This window comes from Canis lupus, chromosome 17, assembly GCF_048164855.1.
Source record: "Canis lupus baileyi chromosome 17, mCanLup2.hap1, whole genome shotgun sequence".
NCBI lineage: Eukaryota > Metazoa > Chordata > Mammalia > Carnivora > Canidae > Canis > Canis lupus.
This window is the reverse complement of record NC_132854.1, coordinates 81,549-98,713: the sequence shown is the minus strand read 5'-3', so window position 1 is coordinate 98,713 and position 17,165 is coordinate 81,549. Positions and strand designations below refer to the sequence as shown.

At 42.4% G+C, this 17,165-nt stretch overlaps 1 protein-coding gene and 2 pseudogenes across 38 annotated transcripts in view; 2 read left to right on the top strand and 1 right to left on the bottom strand.

Moving 5' to 3' along the window:
- UPF3A (UPF3A regulator of nonsense mediated mRNA decay) overlaps window positions 1-17,165 on the top strand; it is a 53,380-nt gene that overhangs the window by 3,574 nt on the left and 32,641 nt on the right. For 32 of the 38 annotated variants that reach the window (XR_012009669.1, XR_012009664.1, XR_012009661.1 and 29 more), the window contains 3 exons: window positions 61-171; window positions 3,061-3,116; window positions 3,207-3,365. Coding sequence is in view for 16 of the 38 variants with exons in the window: in XM_072782270.1 (XP_072638371.1) it covers window positions 61-171; window positions 3,061-3,116; window positions 3,207-3,365 (326 nt within the window). In the remaining 22 variants the exon portion in view is untranslated. Of the gene's footprint in view, window positions 1-60; window positions 172-3,060; window positions 3,117-3,173; window positions 3,366-17,165 lie in introns of all 38 variants that reach the window. The other 6 variants (XR_012009673.1, XR_012009671.1, XR_012009670.1 and 3 more) reach the window with 4 other exon arrangements.
- On the top strand, window positions 9,668-9,819 carry LOC140608469 (U4 spliceosomal RNA; annotated as a pseudogene).
- Window positions 10,363-11,882, bottom strand: LOC140607769 (DET1- and DDB1-associated protein 1 pseudogene; annotated as a pseudogene).

Genomic DNA, 17,165 nt, shown 5'->3' with positions numbered 1-17,165 from the left:
ATATAATTTCTCTCTCATGTGGGGAGGAACGTGTTTCTTTTTTTCTTTTTTAATTTATAGATCCAGAATATAAGAAGTTTTTGGAAACTTATTGTGTGGAGGAAGAGAAACCTAATGCGAATCCCGAAACACTTCTGGGAGACATAGAGGCAAAGACAAGAGAACTTATTGGTCTGTTTATTCTACTTTTCTTCTCTTTACCTTATTGAGATATATATTTATTTCTTTTCCAATTACTTTAAAATTCACACTCATGACAGGTTTACCAGGGATTTAGAGTTTTTTCCAGTTGTAACAAAAATATGGCAACCTGGGAAGATATTTCTGAGCATCAGTTGAAGGAGAGTGCCAGAGCTTTCAGTAAAAGAGCTTCCAAATGAGCAGTGGAGAAGACGTGTGAGTGGCACATGGCCATGGCTTCATACGTGTTGGATTGTGGATGCCCTGAGCAGACATTAGGCTTCCAATGGGAAGGCTTTGCTCCAGCCCAGGGTGGACTGCTTGCACTAGCTGGCAGAGTCCGTGTATGCTCTGGCCAGTTGGGTGTGGGAAGAAAGGGACAGAAGGAATCCAGACTTCAAGGAGTATGACTGGAATAGATCAGTGGATGAAAGCAGCATCATTGATGTGGGACAGACTGGGGGAGAAACATTACTGGGAGGAATGCAAGATCTCACTATAGAGCATGTTAAGTTTAAGAGCTAAAAAAAAAAAAAAGACAAATTAGAAATTCTAGGACTCTCCACTCTTCTTCCTTTTCCACTTTGCTGTAAATGCCCTTGTATAGAATAGCCACAGAGAAGAACCAGAGTCTTCTACTTATGGGCAGTTTTGAGGCAGTCCTTGGTGGCCAGACACACACACCATCCAGCTCCCGTCCCCAGCCCAGCTCCTGGTACACAGTAGGTTTCATAGCATTTTACAGAATGAGTAAGTGTGATTCACAATCTACTAGTCCAAGATGAGGCTAGGGAGCTTTGATCCTGTTTCTGCCCATCCAAGTTTGGATCTTAAGCAATTCAAGGCAGTTTGCCTTTTTTTTTCTTAGATTTTGGCCTTTAATGGATTCTTATGATCTAATCTGAGGAGTGAGGGTTAAATGGAAATAGGAATCCCCTCGTAAGTGGCAGGTTAGTGCAGTGTCCTAGCAGGGGACACAGAGCAGACAGATCTGGGCTCAGTGTCCTGTTCCCTCCCAGGTGGTTGCGACAGTGCCCAGTAGCTCTCTAAGTGCTAACAGTTAGACTGTTGGTTAAATTAGTGTTCTGTTACACAGCCATGCAACCTTCTGTTGAACAAATGATATACTTCTGTGGTTTGTAAAGCACTTTCATAAACAGGTCTCATTTACCCTTCACATTGATCCTTTGGGGTAACAAGGCAGGTATTTTCTTCGGAGAAGGGGGAAGGCGGGTGTGGTCTTGGCATCAGCCCCTCCACCCACCCAGTCTTGGTCCTGCTCTTTGCTGATAAATCCAGAACTCCCACGGTGCAGAGCAAGAGTCCTCCTCAATTTAAAGCAGGCTGCGTATTACAGAGCCTGTGCTCATCCTGGGTCAGAGCTCATGGTTAACACAGGAGCCACTCAGGGAGGGAATGGGCTCTTGTCTTGGCCCCTGTACCTGGGATGAAATGTGGGCATTTTCACAGCCTTATATCTGGGGCAGAGCTTTCCTGGCAGAAGCCATTTGATACATTGTGTTGAAGTGTTCAGGAGTTCTTAATTCCCTGCCCAAAGTCTCTCTTACAGAATTCCTGATTAGTTCCTGATCTAAGAATTTGAGAAATGTCATGGCCAGTCTCCAGTTTTTCCAGGGAATTTTCCTTCCCCCATTTAATCTTAGGTTTTGAAAGAGCTGTAGAATAGACCCACTCTTCCACCTGTATCCTCAGCTACTGCTATAGGGAACACATTTCTCAGAACCAGTCCCTCTGAGAGGCTATGCCTTGAGGCCCACCATATTTGGGTGCCCCATTCCAGGTTAGGTCAGACACATCTGGTGCCTGAAAGCTGATGATGGAGTTTGAGTTTACAGAGAGGTTCATTCCTGGGTGGTTAGTGCTGCTTAGATGAAGTGCCATGTGAGATCACTGTCTAAACTTTCACATCTGGTTTATTTTGGTTTGTGGAGCGTATATGATAAGAATCCACATTGCTTAAAATCATTGTCAAGAGAGTAGAAAAAGAAGAAATTTCCAGAATATGTTCTGAATCGAAGTGAATCTATAATGTTATGTAATGTTTAAAATATCTGCAAACATGTGAAGATATAACAATTGGAAAGTTTTTTTATTTATTTTTATTTTTATTTATTTTTTTCAATTGGAAAGTTTAATGTGTTGTACTCATTTTTCTTTTTTTTTGCTTTTATAGTCTCTTTGTAAGTAATATGAAGAGTCCTTGAGAATCAGGAATTTGTTGCTTACTATTTATAGAGTTGTCAGTACCTCCAAATAACTTGACTTTATAGTGATGGAATAGGAACTCCCTATTACTAATAGGGGATATTAGTATTCCCTATTATTATCCCTATTATTATTAGGGATAATAGGGGAATACTCTCTATTCCTAATAGGAACTCCGAGATACAATATATGCTCATCTAAATTTTATGTATTTATGTATGTAGGTATTCATTCATTTATTTATTAGAGATTTAATTTTTAAGCAATCTCTACACCTAACATGGGGCTCGGATTTACAAGCTGGAGATGAGGAGTTACATGCTCTTCTTTTTTTTTTTTTTTTTTTAATTTTTATTCATTTATGATAGTTACAGAGAGAGAGAGAGAGAGAGAGGCCAGAGACACAGGCAGAGGGAGAAGCAGGCTCCATGCACCGGGAGCCCGATGTGGGATTCAATCCCGGGTCTCCAGGATCGCGCCCTGGGCCAAAGGCAGGCACCAAACCGCTGCGCCACCCAGGGATCCCGTTACATGCTCTTCTAACTGAGCCATGCTAATTTATTTAAACATTAAATTGAAAACAAGTATTTAAAATGAAGGAAAAATAAATCTTATTTTAGAGTTAAATCTTGCATAACAATTTTTGTGTTTTAGCTAGAAGAACTACACCTCTTTTGGAATATATTAGAAATAGAAAATTAGAGAAGCAGGTAGGTCTGCCCTCTTACCTGATGAGTATCCTTCCTGTCTCTGCCGCGTCCACACAGATCATTTATACACATGCTTTCCCACGTCTCTAGAGGATTCGAGAAGAGAAGCGAGAAGAGCGAAGGAGGAGGGAACTGGAGAAGAAGCGTTTACGGGAAGAAGAAAAGAGGAAGAGGAGAGAAGAGGAGAGGTGTAAGAGGAAAGAGGCAGACAGAGAGAAGAGAGCTGCTGAGAGAGAAGTAAGGATTAAGGTAATTTTGAGGAGATAGCTCATTTCTTTTTTCTAAAGCCAGTTCTGCTACAGTTATGCCTTTTAGGTATTTAGCTCTTCCAACTTGTTTTTTTTTTTTAAATATTTTATTTATTTATTCATGAGAGACACACAGAGAGAGGCAGAGACACAGGCAGAGGGAGAAGCAGGCTCCTTGCAAGGAGCCTGATGTGGGACTCAATCCCAGGACCCCGGGGTCATGCCCTGAACCAAAGGCAGATGCTCAACCACTGAGCCACCCAGGCATCCTGCTCTTCTGACTTATAAGGACATTTCCAGTTAGCCCTTTTGTTATTATGGTACTGTTTCTCTGGAGTACAACATTGGTTCTCAAACTGTGTTCCCTGCGCCCTGGGGGTTCCTTGGCCATACTGTGGGGGAGGGGGCCCGGCCTCCTGGGTGTGAATGATAGCACTTCACCCAGAGGAACCCCACACTTACTTGTCATGGATTGGGTTTCTGCTTACATTTTCCTTTAGAGAAAAGACTCCCTGACTAAAATGTACACATTTGGAAACCACTGGCTTGGTGTGTACACTGGCTTTTCTAGACAAAGGCTTACTCCTGGAACTGGTTTTTATTGTTTCTTTTACAGTAGTAGCAGTGGTTTCTACACCTCTTGCCCAGTTTCTCCTTTGACGGATATGTTCATTTAGAAGGGTGGGTTAGTGCATAGAAGTTGTTCTTCCCCTGTGTAAAATATGTTGTTCCAGTGTGAGTCAGCCCTTCTTTGTTAGTATTCTGCTCAGATGACCTTATTAAACCTAGATTTCGACCTGATGTGCATCTTCCCTCATTCCATAAAGGGTTTGAACTGCTCTTAGAGATTCTTTGAAATTGTATCATAAAAAGAAAGAAAATAAAAGATCAGTACTTTGGGGGAAGATAGAGTAGAAAGGGAGAAGATGGGGAAGAGGTCAGAGTTGCCATAGATTAGTTCCTTTTTTTTTTTTTTATTTTTATTATTATTATTTTTTCATTTATTTATGATAGTCACACAGAGAGAGAGAGAGAGGCAGAGACATAGGCAGAGGGAGAAGCAGGCTCCATGCACCGGGAGCCCGACATGGGATTCGATCCCGGGTCTCCAGGATCGCGCCCTGGGCCAAAGGCAGGCGCTAAACCGCTGCGCCACCCAGGGATCCCTCTTTTTTTAAATATATTTATATTACATATATTTTTAACTTCAATTAATTAACATATAACAACATATTACTAGTTTCAGAGGTAGGGGTCAGTGATTCATCCATCTTATATAGCACCCAGTGCTGATCCATACCACGTGCCCTCCTTCATGTCCATCACCCAGTTACCCCGTCCCCCGACTCTCCTCCCATCCAGCTACCCTCAGTTTGTTTCCTGTGATTAAGAGCCTCTCATGGTTTGTCTTCTGCTCTGATTCTGTCTTGTTTTATTTTTCCTTCCCTTCCCCCATGATCCTTTGTTTTGTTGTTTAAATTCCACAGATGAGTGAGATCATACAATAATTGTCTCTCTGATTGACTTATTTCACTCAGCATAATATCCTGGAGTTCTGTCCACATCATTGCAAATGGCAAGATTTGATTCTTTTTGATGGCTGAGTAATAGTCCATTATATATGTAGACTACATCCATCATAGATTAGTTTCTGATATGCTTGATCAGAAACATAGTTTCATTATCCATGAGGAGAAAACATGTCATTTCTTCAAGGGAGGCAAAGCTTTTTCTAGGCCTTTGCTTCTAAGTCACTTTCTCCTGAAGGTGGTCATATGGGACTCACTAGCAGGAGGGAACAATTTCTTAACAAAATTCCTACGAAAACACACAAGCATGTGACTGGGTTTTCTGCAGTAACAGCCTCACAGCTCACTGGTTCACGTAACTGGATCTGTTGTTGGTATTTCTTGGCCATTGTATGCTGCTCACCATTGCCATCTGGGGACTCAACAATGGAGGCTCCACCATGGCGCTTGCTTCCACAGTCCCTTATGATGGGGAAGGGAATGTTTAACACAGCAGATTGTACCCTGGTTCTTAAATCACATGGAAGAGACACAGCCCTTCTGCCCACATGGCATTGGCCATAGCAAGCCACCTGGTGGCACTTAATCTCAGATCGGGAGGCATATTCAAGAAGCGAGCCAGGAAGAGAACCAGAAATATCTGATGAACACACTAATGAATGATTTCTGAAGACTGTTTCTGGAAATGCTTCTCTTTAAGTTTAAAGACATTGCCGAACACCCTTTCTTGATAAGAGGTCACATCCCTTGACCACATCCCTTGCTATGAAGACAAATCCTAGATGTGCAAGATGTCCCACAAAAAGTATTTCATAATCTGATGATAACTGATGAGATTGAGGAACCCAACCAAGACTATCAAATAAAGATGATCCATTCCCCATTGGCAAGAACATGGCAAAACCAGGGTATTCCTCAGGGAAATAACTCTGAGGGGGTGTTTTCTGTTTGTCTATGTGGTTTAGGACCCACAGAACTCTCCCAAGAAAATTGTAGCATCTCAACTTCCTATAACTTGTCATTTCCAGTAGCATAAATGAACAGTTCTGGAATGGTAATAATAAAAACGTTAATATAGGGAAATCTTTAACATTAATTGTGGTTGGGGGACACCTGGGTGGCTCAGCGGTTGAGTGTCTGCCTTTGGCTCAGGGCGTGATCCTGGAGTCCTGGGATCGAGTCCCACATTGGGCTCCCTCCATGGAGCCTGCTTCTCCCTCTGCCTATGTCCCTGCCTCTCTCTCTCTGTGTCTTTCATGAATAAATGAATGGAATCTTTAAAACAAAACAAAACAAAAAACATTAATTGTGGTTGGAATTCAGCTCTGTCATGTCCAGGCATAGAGTAGGTATTTGCATTTAACGCAGATTTTATGGTCACAGATGGAAACATTTTCTGACCTTCTCTTTGACCTTTCTAAACACATAATGGCTAATCTAGTGCCTAATCTTTACACTCTCAAAAGCACTTTTTTCAGTAGCTTTGAGAGTTTTTCAGGAATAATGTTTGAAACTTGTAGCTTATAATTTCAATTATAATTTTAAGAAAGAAAGTTTTGGAGTGTAGCATTTTACTTCTATATTTTATATTATGAAATTAGAGTCCAAAAATAAGCCAAAGGAATAAAAAATTAAGTCAGTTAAAATAAACATATACTCTTTCATATAGAAAAAAAAATAAAAAAAAATAAGTCAAAACATAGAGGAAGAGAAAAGGGTATTCTTTTTTTTTAATATTTTATTTATCTATTTATGAGAGACAGAGAGAGAGAGAGAGAGGGGCAGGCTCCATTCAGGAAGCCCGATGTGGGACCTGATCCCGGGTCCCTAGGATCACGCCCTGGGCCGAAGGCAGACGCTCAACCGCTGAGCCATCCAGGTGTCCCGAGAAAAGGGTATTCTTATCCAAGTCTGGTCAAACAAAATCTTAGTGGCAGACCCCAATGACATGAGTAATCAACAGCCTCTGTCTATGGAGTGTCTGGTATCCTGACATGACAGCACTCACCTGAGCCCAAAGTTTGCCCTTAGTAATCATCTGGGCTCATTGTAGGAATGTCTGATTTACAAATAATTTGGAAAAGTAGCTTTTTTTTTTTACCTGAAAAATAAAATTAATGAAGAAATACTAAAAGAGTTTGTATTCATATCACAAAAATACAAATGCAGAGAGAGATCTTCAGGTCTATTTTTTAAAATAAACTGATTCAAGCTGTTTTTATTTTCCTCTGAGGATTCTTTTTTTTTTATTATTAGTTTTTAGGGTATAGATCCTTTACCTCTTTGGTTAGGTTTATTCCTAGGTATCTTATGCTTTTGGGTGCAATTGTAAATGGGATTGACTCCTTAATTTCTCTTTCTTCAGTCTCATTGTTAGTGTATAGAAATGCCACTGATTTCTGGACATTAATTTTGTATCCTGCCACATTGCTGAATTGCTGTATGAGTTCTACCAATCTTGGGGTGGAGTCTTTTGGGTTTACGTAAAAAGTACAGTATTATGTCATCTGTGAAGAGGGAGAGTTTGAATTCTTCTTTGTGAATTTGAATGCCTTTTATTTCTTTTTGTTGTCTGATTGATGAGGCTAGGATTTCTAGTACTATGTTGAATAGAAGTAGTGAGAGTGGACAACCCTATTTTGTTCCTGATCTTAGGGGAAAAGCTTCCAGTATTTCCCCATTGAGAATGATATTTGCTGTGGGCTTTTCATAGATGGTTTTTAAGGTGCTGAGGAATGTTCCCTCTATCCAGTGCTGGATAATTTCTGAAGAGTTTTGATCAGGAATGGAGGCTGTATTTTGTCAAATGCTTTCTCTGCATCTATTGAGAGGATCATATGGTTCTTGTTTTTTCTCTTGTTGATGTGATCTATCACATTGATTTTTTTTTTTTTTTACGAGTGTTGAACCAACCTTGCATCCTGGGAATAAATCCCATTTATCATGGTCATGGTGAATAATCTTCTTAATTGGAGAAGATTGGATCCTATTGGCTAGTATCTTGTTGAGAATTTTTGTATCTGTGTTCATCAGGGATATTGGTCTATAATTCTCCTTTTTGGTGGGGTCTTTGTCTGGTATTGGAATCAAGGTGATGCTGGCCTCATAGAACGAGTCTGGAAGTATTCCAAGTATACTGTTCCAAGTATTCGGAGCAGCTTTAGTAGAATAGGTATTGTTTCTTCTTTAAACATTTGATAGAATTCTCCCTGGGAAGCCATCTGGCCCTGGATTTTTGTGTCTTGGGATGTTTTTGATGACTGCTTCAATTTCCTCCCTGGTTATTGGCCTGTTCAGGTTTACTCTTTCTTCCTGTTCCAGTTTTGGTAGTTTGTGGTTTTCCAGAAATGCATCCATTTCTTCTAGATCACCTAATTTATTGGCATACAGCTGTTCATAATACGTTTTTTAAAATCATTTGTATTTCATTGTATTGGTTGTGATCTCTCCTCTTTTGTTCATGATTTTTATTATTTTGAGTCTTTTTCTTTTTAATAAGGCTGGCTAATGGTTTATTTATCTTATTAAATCTTTCAAAGAACCAACTCCTGGTTTTGTTGATGTGTTCTACAGTTCTTCTGGTCTCTATTTCATTGAGTTCTGCTCGAATCTTTATTATCTCTCCTTTTCTGCTTAGTGTAGGTTTTATTTGCTGTTCTTTCTCCAATTCCTTTAGGTACGAGGTTGTGTATTTTGAGTTTTTTCCAATTTTTTGAGGGATGCTTGTATTGCGATGTATTTCCATCTTAGGATTGCTTTTGCTGTATCCTGAAGATTCTGAATGCTTGTATCTTCATTTTCATTAGTTTCCATGAATCTTTTTAATTCTTTTCTAATTTCCTGTTTGGCCCATTCATCTTTTAGTAGGATGCTCTTTAACCTCCATATGTTTGAGTTTCTTCCAAATTTCGTCTTGTGATTGAATTCTACTTTCAAAGCATTGTGGTCTGAAAATATGCAGGGGACAATCCCAGTCTTTTGGTATCGGTTGAGACCTGATTTGTGACCCAGCATGTGGTCTATTCTGGAGAAAGTTCCATGTGAGAAAAATGGAATTCCACTTGAGAAAAATGTGTATTCAGTTGCGTTTGGATGGAAAGTTCTGTAAATATCTGTGAAATCTATCTGGCCCAGTGTATCATTTAAAGCCCTTGTTTCTTTTGTGATATTGTGCTTATAAAATCTGTCATTTGCAGAAAGTGCCATGTTGAAGTCTCCTACTATTAGGGTATTATCTAAGTATGCCTTTACTTATGTTTTTAATTGATTGATACACTTGCCAGCTCCCACATTAGGGGCATAGATACTCATGATTGTTAGGTATTCTTGTTGGATAGACCCTTTAAGTATGATATGGTGACCCTCTTCATCTCTTACTACAGTCTTTGGGATAAACTTTAATTTATCTGATATGAGGGTGCTACCCCAGCTTTCTTTTGAGGACCATTTGAATGATAGGTAAATGGTTCTCCACCCTTTCACTTTCAGGCTGTAGGTGTCCTTAGGTCTAAAATGAGACCCGGGATCGAGTCCCACGTCGGGCTCCCTGCATGGAGCCTGTTTCTCCCTCTGCCTGTGTCTCTGCCTCTCTCTCTCTCTCTCTCCCCCTCTCTCTCATGAATAAATAAAATCTTTAAAAAAAAAAAAAGTCTCTTGTAGACAGCAAATAGATGGTAGATGGGTCTTGCTTTTTTATCCAGTCCAAAACCTGCGTCTTTTGATGGGATCATTTAGCCCACTCATGTTCCAAGTAACTATTGAAAGATATGAGTTTAGCTTTGCGCAGTGGCAGTATCGTAGCCAATGAGGTTTATCCGAGGCGCGATTATTGCTAATTGAAAGATATGAGTTTAGTGTCATTGTAATACCTATTCAGTCCCTGTTTTCATGGATTATTTCTTTGGGCTTTGTTTTTCTTTTACAAGATCCCCCTTAATATTTCTTGCAGAACTGGTTTGGAGGTCACATATTCTTTCATTTTTGCCTGTCTTGGAAGCTCTTTATCTCTCCTATTCTGAATGAGAGCCTTGCTGGATAAAGTATTCTTGGCTGCATGCTCTTCTCATTTAGGACCCTGAATATATCCTGCCAGCCCTTTATGGCCTGCCAGGTCTCTGTGGAGAGGTCTGCTGTTAATCTGATATTTCTCCCCATATAAGTTAAAAAATCTCTTGTCTCAAGCTGCTTTAAAGATTTTCTCTTTATCTTGGGAATAGCAAATTTGACTATTAAATATCGAGGTGTTGAACAGTGTTTATTGATTGTGGTGGGGGGTGTCCTCTCTATCTCTTGGATCTGAATGCCTGTTTTCCTCCCCAAATTAGGGAAGTTCTCAGCTGTGATTTGTGCAGATATACTTTCTGGCCCTTTGTCCCTCTTGGCATTTTCTGGAACCCCAGTTATATGTAGATTCTTCCTTCTGAGGCTGTCATTTATTTCCCTTAACCTTTACTCATGGTCTCTTCATTGTTTTTCTCTTTTTCACTCAGCTTCCTTCCTTGCTGTCAACTTGTCTTCTATGTCACTCACTCTTTCTTCCACCTCATTAACCCGTGTCGTTAGGATCTCCACTTTGGATTGCATCTCAGTTAATTGATTTATAACCTCGGCCTGATTAGATCTAAATTCTGCAGTCATGAATTCTCTAGAGTCCTTTATGCTATTTTCCGGAGCCACCAGTAGCTTTAAAATTGTGCTTCTGAATTGGCTTTCTGACATCAAATTGTAATCCATATTCTGTAACTCGATGGAAGAGAGTACTGTTTCTGCTTCTTATTTTGTGGTGAATGTTCCTTCTAGTCATTTTGCTCAGTGCAGAGTGCCTGTATGAGCAGGCTGAGTCAAGAATATCAACCACAGCAATGCCGGGGTGGCTCGGCAGTTAAGTGCCTGCTTTGGCCCAGGACGTAATCCTGGGGTCCGGGGATTGAGTCCCACATCGGGCTCCCTGCATGGAGCCTGCTTCTCTCTCTCTGCCTGTCTCTGCCCCTCTCTGTGTCTCATGAATGAATGGGTAAAAATCTTTTTTTTTTTTTTTTGAGTGGGAAAGATCCTTTTATTGGGGTGGACACGGAGTACGCACTAGTCCATGATAAAATGACTTAAGAGAAAGATCCGGAAATGCCGACTTCTCCTCCTGGCACACATTCAGAGCAAAGCCTGGGCACAGAATAGGTCCCAGCCAAGTCTTTAAGGCCCGGACTGGAGAGCAGGAGCAGGGAGAAAGGCTCCCACCCATGCTGCTGGGCCACAGCAGGGCCCTGGCTCTAGACCCTTGCAGACACACTCTGTTTTTCCGGAGGAGAACTGGAGGGGGTGGGGGAGTAAAAGGGGGTTCTGGGTAGTGGGGTTTGTGAATAACAATGTTTTTTAAAAAGCATCTACCAACTTCACACTACTGGATCTGACGTCCCCTTTAACCATCGCTTACAGCATAAATAAAAACTCAAGGAAAATAAATACATCGGCTCCTATGAGGTTGAAAGTGGTATGGATGGTCAGGTGTGGGTGGGCTGGTAGGGGCAGGGCAGGGGGCGCTTAGAGAAGGCGGGCGGGTGAGTAGCAGACAAGACAGGAGGCGCCTGTGGGGGAGTGAGAGTCTTAGGTGTCTTCATGCATGTCTGGGCTATCGGTCCGTGGGACCTTGCGGAGGGGTGCAGAGCTCTCACCCTCAAGGTCCACTTACTCCTGGTCTCTCTTTGCGGCATTCTTTTTGTCCCATTGCTTATGTAGGTAGCGCAAAAGAATGTTTGTCTTTTCTGTCACAATGATCTGTTCAGATGGGTACTCCCGGGTGGGCAGGTAGACTGAAGGATGCCGGTTCGAAGCTTTGCACACAGAGTCAGCATGAAATCGACTAAAATTGCTTTTGTTGTAGACAGGCAGTCCTTTCAAAAAATCTGCCATCTTCTGTTTCCTCCGTCGTTGCCTCAGCCACCACCACAGCCGCCTTCTTAGCCGCCGCCGCCGCACAGTAACCGGATACAAATCTTTAAAAAAAAAGAATATCAACCACGACCTAAGTAAATTTCACCCTAGATGATTCTGACAAGGTCAGAGACCAGAAAAATGAAAACAAAGATCAGAACAAAATAAAACAAAAGGACCACTAGAGTGAAAAATTTTAAAACAAAGTAGTAAAAAATAAAAGGCCAAAAATCCCAAAGAAGAAAAAGAATAAAAAGGAAGAGAAAAAACAAAAGTAAAGTGGAAAAAGAAAAACAAGAGAAGAAAGAAATAAAAGGAGGGGATTGGGAGATGGTGGTGGTGAAGAAGTTGTAGTGGAGAAAGAATATAGTCCACCTAAAGGGTCCTAGAGGGTGATCCTCTTGGTTCTGAGTGTATTAAGTTCTGTATGTTAGAGGATGCTCAGTCCCAAATTTATATAAACCAGCGATACTTGTAGAAAGCCCCAACATTGACCACCAAAACATAAACAAGATAAAAGAAGGGGGCAGAATGAGAATGAAGAGAGAATATACTCTCACAGAATGAACCAGCATGGTATTCCACTTGGTTCTGGGTGCATGCTGGTCATGTTTTAGAAGGTATTAACTTCCACCATTGTAGAACAAACTGAGGCAGAGAAAAAACACAAAAGCCCATATCTCATATATCTCCCAAAATTAAATTGAGTATGTTGAAGGGAATTCAGAAGTGGAAAATATATCTAGGACCTGTAATTGTAGAAATATGAAAGTCAGAAAGGAAGAAACCTAAAAATGAAGAGGTGGTAGAATATTGTAGTTAAGGTGGGAAAAGAGAAAAAATATTGGAAATTCTTAGTCTGATATAAAAACAAGTTGTACTGGAAAAAGGGGGGGGAAAGGAGGGTACCCTCTAGTTCTATATACTGTAAATCCCTCAACTTCCCCTGGAGCTTTCCAGTGCTGCTTGGTCAAGAGCTTGCTCTTCCCCTGTCCTTACAAGCTGCTCTTCTGGTTGAGGGGCTGCTGTGCTGATTCTCAGGTGTGTGCACCTTGTGTGCACCTGGGGGAGCTGCCCTGCCCCCTGCTGATGCTGGGCTTAGTGGGAGCTATTTATCCTGTGAGGCCCCCGTTCCCTGGCCTGCCCCCCCAGGCACAAGGTGACACAAGGAGGAACAACACCACTGGCGGGGGCCAGGTCTCCAGCTCTGGAGTCAACTCCCTCAATAACCACCTGCAGCTCCCAGTCTGCACTGGCCTAGGTGCTCCTGGGGCAGAGTGGGCGCTGTTGTGCACAGCTTGGGGGCACCCGGTTGCAGGAGAGTCCTCACTGTCCTGTGCCCTCCCCACCTGCCTCTGCCAGTCCCAGGGGGAGTGCAGGATTGGGGGCTGTGTCTCCCGTGCCCTGGAATCTGGGCCCTGTGCTGCTGGAATCGGGTTCCCGGGGCATGGCTCCCGAAGGCACCAGGGCACAAGACGCCTCAGCCTGGAGCCCCACCCGACCCACCGGCTTCTCCCGAGGCCTTGCTGGGTGTGCGCTCCAGCCCTTTACTGAGATCAGCTGTGGTGTGTGGTGAGCTCTCCCCCAGGCGCCCCTCCTCTCCTAGTGAAGCCAGGAATCTTTTTTTTTTTATATAATAAATTTATTTTTTATTGGCGTTCAATTTGCCAACATACAGAATAACACCCAGTGCTCATCCCGTCAAGTGCCCCCCTCAGTGCCCATCACCCAGTCACCCCCACCCCCCGCCCTCCTCCCCTTCCACCACCCCTAGTTCGTTTCCCAGAGTCAGGAGTCTTTATGTTCTGTCTCCCTTTCTGATATTTCCCACACATTTCTTCTCCCTTCCCTTATATTCCCTTTCACTATTATTTATATTCCCCAAATGAAAGAGAACATACACTGTTTGTCCTTCTCCGATTGACTTACTTCACTCAGCATAATACCCTCCAGTTCCATCCATGTCGAAGCAAATGGTGGGTATTTGTCGTTTCTAATGGCTGAGGAATATTCCATTGTATACATAGACCACAGCTTCTTTATCCATTCATCTTTCGATGGACACCGAGGCTCCTTCCACAGTTTGGCTATTGTGGACATTGCTGCTAGAAACATCAGGGTGCAGGTGTCTCGGCGTTTCATTGCATCTGTATCTTTGGGGTAAATCCCCAATAGTTGAAGCCAGGAATCTGAAGGCTTCACCGCACTCTTGTGGTTCTGCCCCATTTCCCTGCTAAGCGCCTTTCAGTCCGGGAAGAATCCGGCACGGGTTTTTAAAGTTCCTGCTCCTCTAGGGCTGGGCTTTCCTGTCCTGGAGGCTCTTGCCGAGGGCCTTAGCCCGGCTCCTCTCAGGGTCCCTCCCCTGCTTGATTCCTTTTATTATTTTTTTTCTGCCTTCTTACCTTGTTAGAAGCAAAAACCCTTCTCTCTGCAGCATTCTAGCTGCTCTGTCTTTAAATCTCAGGTTGAATTCATAGGGGTTCAGGATGATTTGAAAGTTACCTAGTTAAGTTGGTGGGGCCAGGTGAGGTGAGGACCCTGTTCCTCTGCCATGTGGCCCACCCCCCTCCTCTGAGGATTCTTAAGTTGGAGTAGGAAGTTACAAATAAAATTCCTGAATATACAGATTATAGGCAATAGATTATATTAACGAAGTTGTGCTATCTTTTTTCACAAAGCTTATTAAAAACAAATGCCGGCTGGAGGGAAGCATAGAAGATCAACTGCTTTGACCTCCTCCTATGCTGGGCTCCTCTTCCTTCTCCTCCTCTTCCTCCTCTTCTTTCTCCCTTCCCCATTCCCCTTCTTCTCTCCTCCCTCTCTCTCCTCCTCCCTTTGCCAATCTGACTTACATCAGGCCTCTGCTTGCTTCCCTCCACAGGGAGCTTACTCCCAAGACTTATGGCTTCTCAGAAGTGTTTCCTCATTATCTGGTCTCCATTCATGTCTTACCTCCACGGAGAGGCCCTTGAACTCCTTGAGAAGCCATCCCCTCTCACACCACACCTCTCTGTCCTTTTTTCTGTTTATTAGATGTTTGTAGCATTTCATGACTCCTAAGGTTATCTGGTCCACTTTTTCTGTGTATACCTTTCTTCCCCTCCCTCCAGGGCCACCGTTCTACTGCTGTAGAATGTCCTGTGAATTCCTATAATGGTCACTTTTCTCTTACTCACAACTGTATTCCTAGCACCAAATATAGGGTCTTTTTATCCGGTTCCCAGCACATAGCTCATAAAATCCTTGTAATCTCTGGGGTGATGAGTGTCTTCTATATGCCAGTGAGATGACAGGTGACTGAAGACCTGAGTAGCTTCAGGCATCTGAAATGGGGACAGTTTTGTCCAATCTGACATTAATTCCAGCTAGCTAGTGTCAAACTGAATGGAATTGTAGGATACCCAGTCTGTGTTGGAGGGTTGGAGAAGTGGTATTGGAAAAGACACCACACATTTGGTTTCAGAAACAAGTAAAACAATTCATAGGTATACAAGATTCTTTGTTGGAGAGATGGGTGGAAACAAACTATTATACCTATGGTTTGCTTTTATTACCAGTGTATATTACCATTTTAATTAAAATATATGTCAGTAGGGATGCCTGGGTAGCTCAGTCAGTTAAGCCTCTGCTTTCAGCTCAGGTTATGATCAGGGTTCTGGGATTGAGCCCCACATCGGGCTCCCTGCTCAGTGGGGAGTCTGCTTCTTGCTCTCCCCTGCCTCTCTCCCTGCTTGTGTTCTCTTGCTCTTTCTCTCTCTCTCTCTCTCTCTCTCTCAAATAAATAAAACTTAAAAAAAAAAAAGTCAATAGATATCTGAAAGGAAATGTTTACATTCACAGATCCCACAGGCAGATTAAGAGCATATAAGGTGACATAGTACACACCTGTGATGAGAAGCAGCTTTTCGTCCTTGGCTTTAACATTTTACCTGTTTCATTCTTTTTTTTTTTTTTTTTTAATTTTATTCTTATTTTTATTTATTTATGATAGTCACAGAGAGAGAGAGAGAGAGGCAGAGACACAGGCAGAGGGAGAAGCAGGCTCCATGCACCGGGAGCCCGATGTGGGATTCGATCCCGGGTCTCCAGGATCGCGCCCTGGGCCAAAGGCAGGCGCCAAACCGCTGCGCCACCCAGGGATCCCTAAAGATTTATTTATTTATTCATTCAGAGAGAGCAAAGAGAGAGGCAGAGACACAGGCAGAGGGAGAAGCAGGCTCCCTGCAGGAAGCCCGATATGGGACTCGCACCCCGGGCTGCAGACGGTAAACCGCTGCGCCACCGGGGCTGCCCTACCTGTTTCATTCTTTTTTTTTTTTTTTACCTGTTTCATTCTTAAATGAACTTACGTAATTGAAATTTATCTGTGTATGATTTTGGTATAGTACAATTTAAAATATGTTCACTTTTATAAGTTAGAAAAAAATTCTCAGAAGTATACCTTCTACTTTTGTTTTATGAACTGACTTACTGTGGCACTTGGATTTCAAAGATTAAACTACTCAGGAAATTGGGGATGGGGAGTCCCAAATTCAAAGACAGCAACCTGCTCAGGCTGATTGGAGAAAGAGTAAGAAGTGTTTTCAGAAAGTTTATTCTAGGGATCCCTGGGTGGCGCAGCGGTTCGGCGCCTGCCTTTGGCCCAGGGCGCGATCCTGGAGACCCGGGATCGAATCCCACATCGGGCTCCCGGTGCATGGAGCCTGCTTCTCCCTCTGCCTGTATCTCTGCCTCTCTCTCTCTCTCTCTGATGACTATCATAAATAAATAAAAATTTAAAAAATAAAAAAAAAGAAAGTTTATTCTAAAAGCCATCAATATAAAGCAGCAGTTTTTTTTTCATATTATAAAAGCAGTGCGTATTCATTTTAGAAGAAACTAGAACTTGTTGACCAAAGGAAGAAAGATCGGGATGCCTGGGTGGCTCAGCGGTTGAGCATCTGCCTTTGGCTCAGGGCGTGATCCCGGGGTCCTGGGATCAAGTCCCACATCGGGCTGCCTGCAGGGAGCCTGCTTCTCCCTCTGCCTGTGTCTCTGCCTTTCTCTGTGTCTCTCATGAATAAATAAAATCTTTTTTTTTTTTAAATAAAATCTTAAAAAAAAAAAGATCATTTCAGTTCCACCACCTCACAGTAATCACTATTAACACGAGAGTTGCTAGCCTTTTAGATATTTTTGTGTGTGTATAAACATATAAATAGAGACCAGGTCATTATTCATCAGCAAGAACCCCTTCTCATCACATCAGCTGTCCTAAATTGTTGTTCATAGCTATAATGTTTCATTGACTGAAGGTTCCCCTAAGTACTTAACCAAAAACCTGGTTGCTGTAACTTTAGCTTACA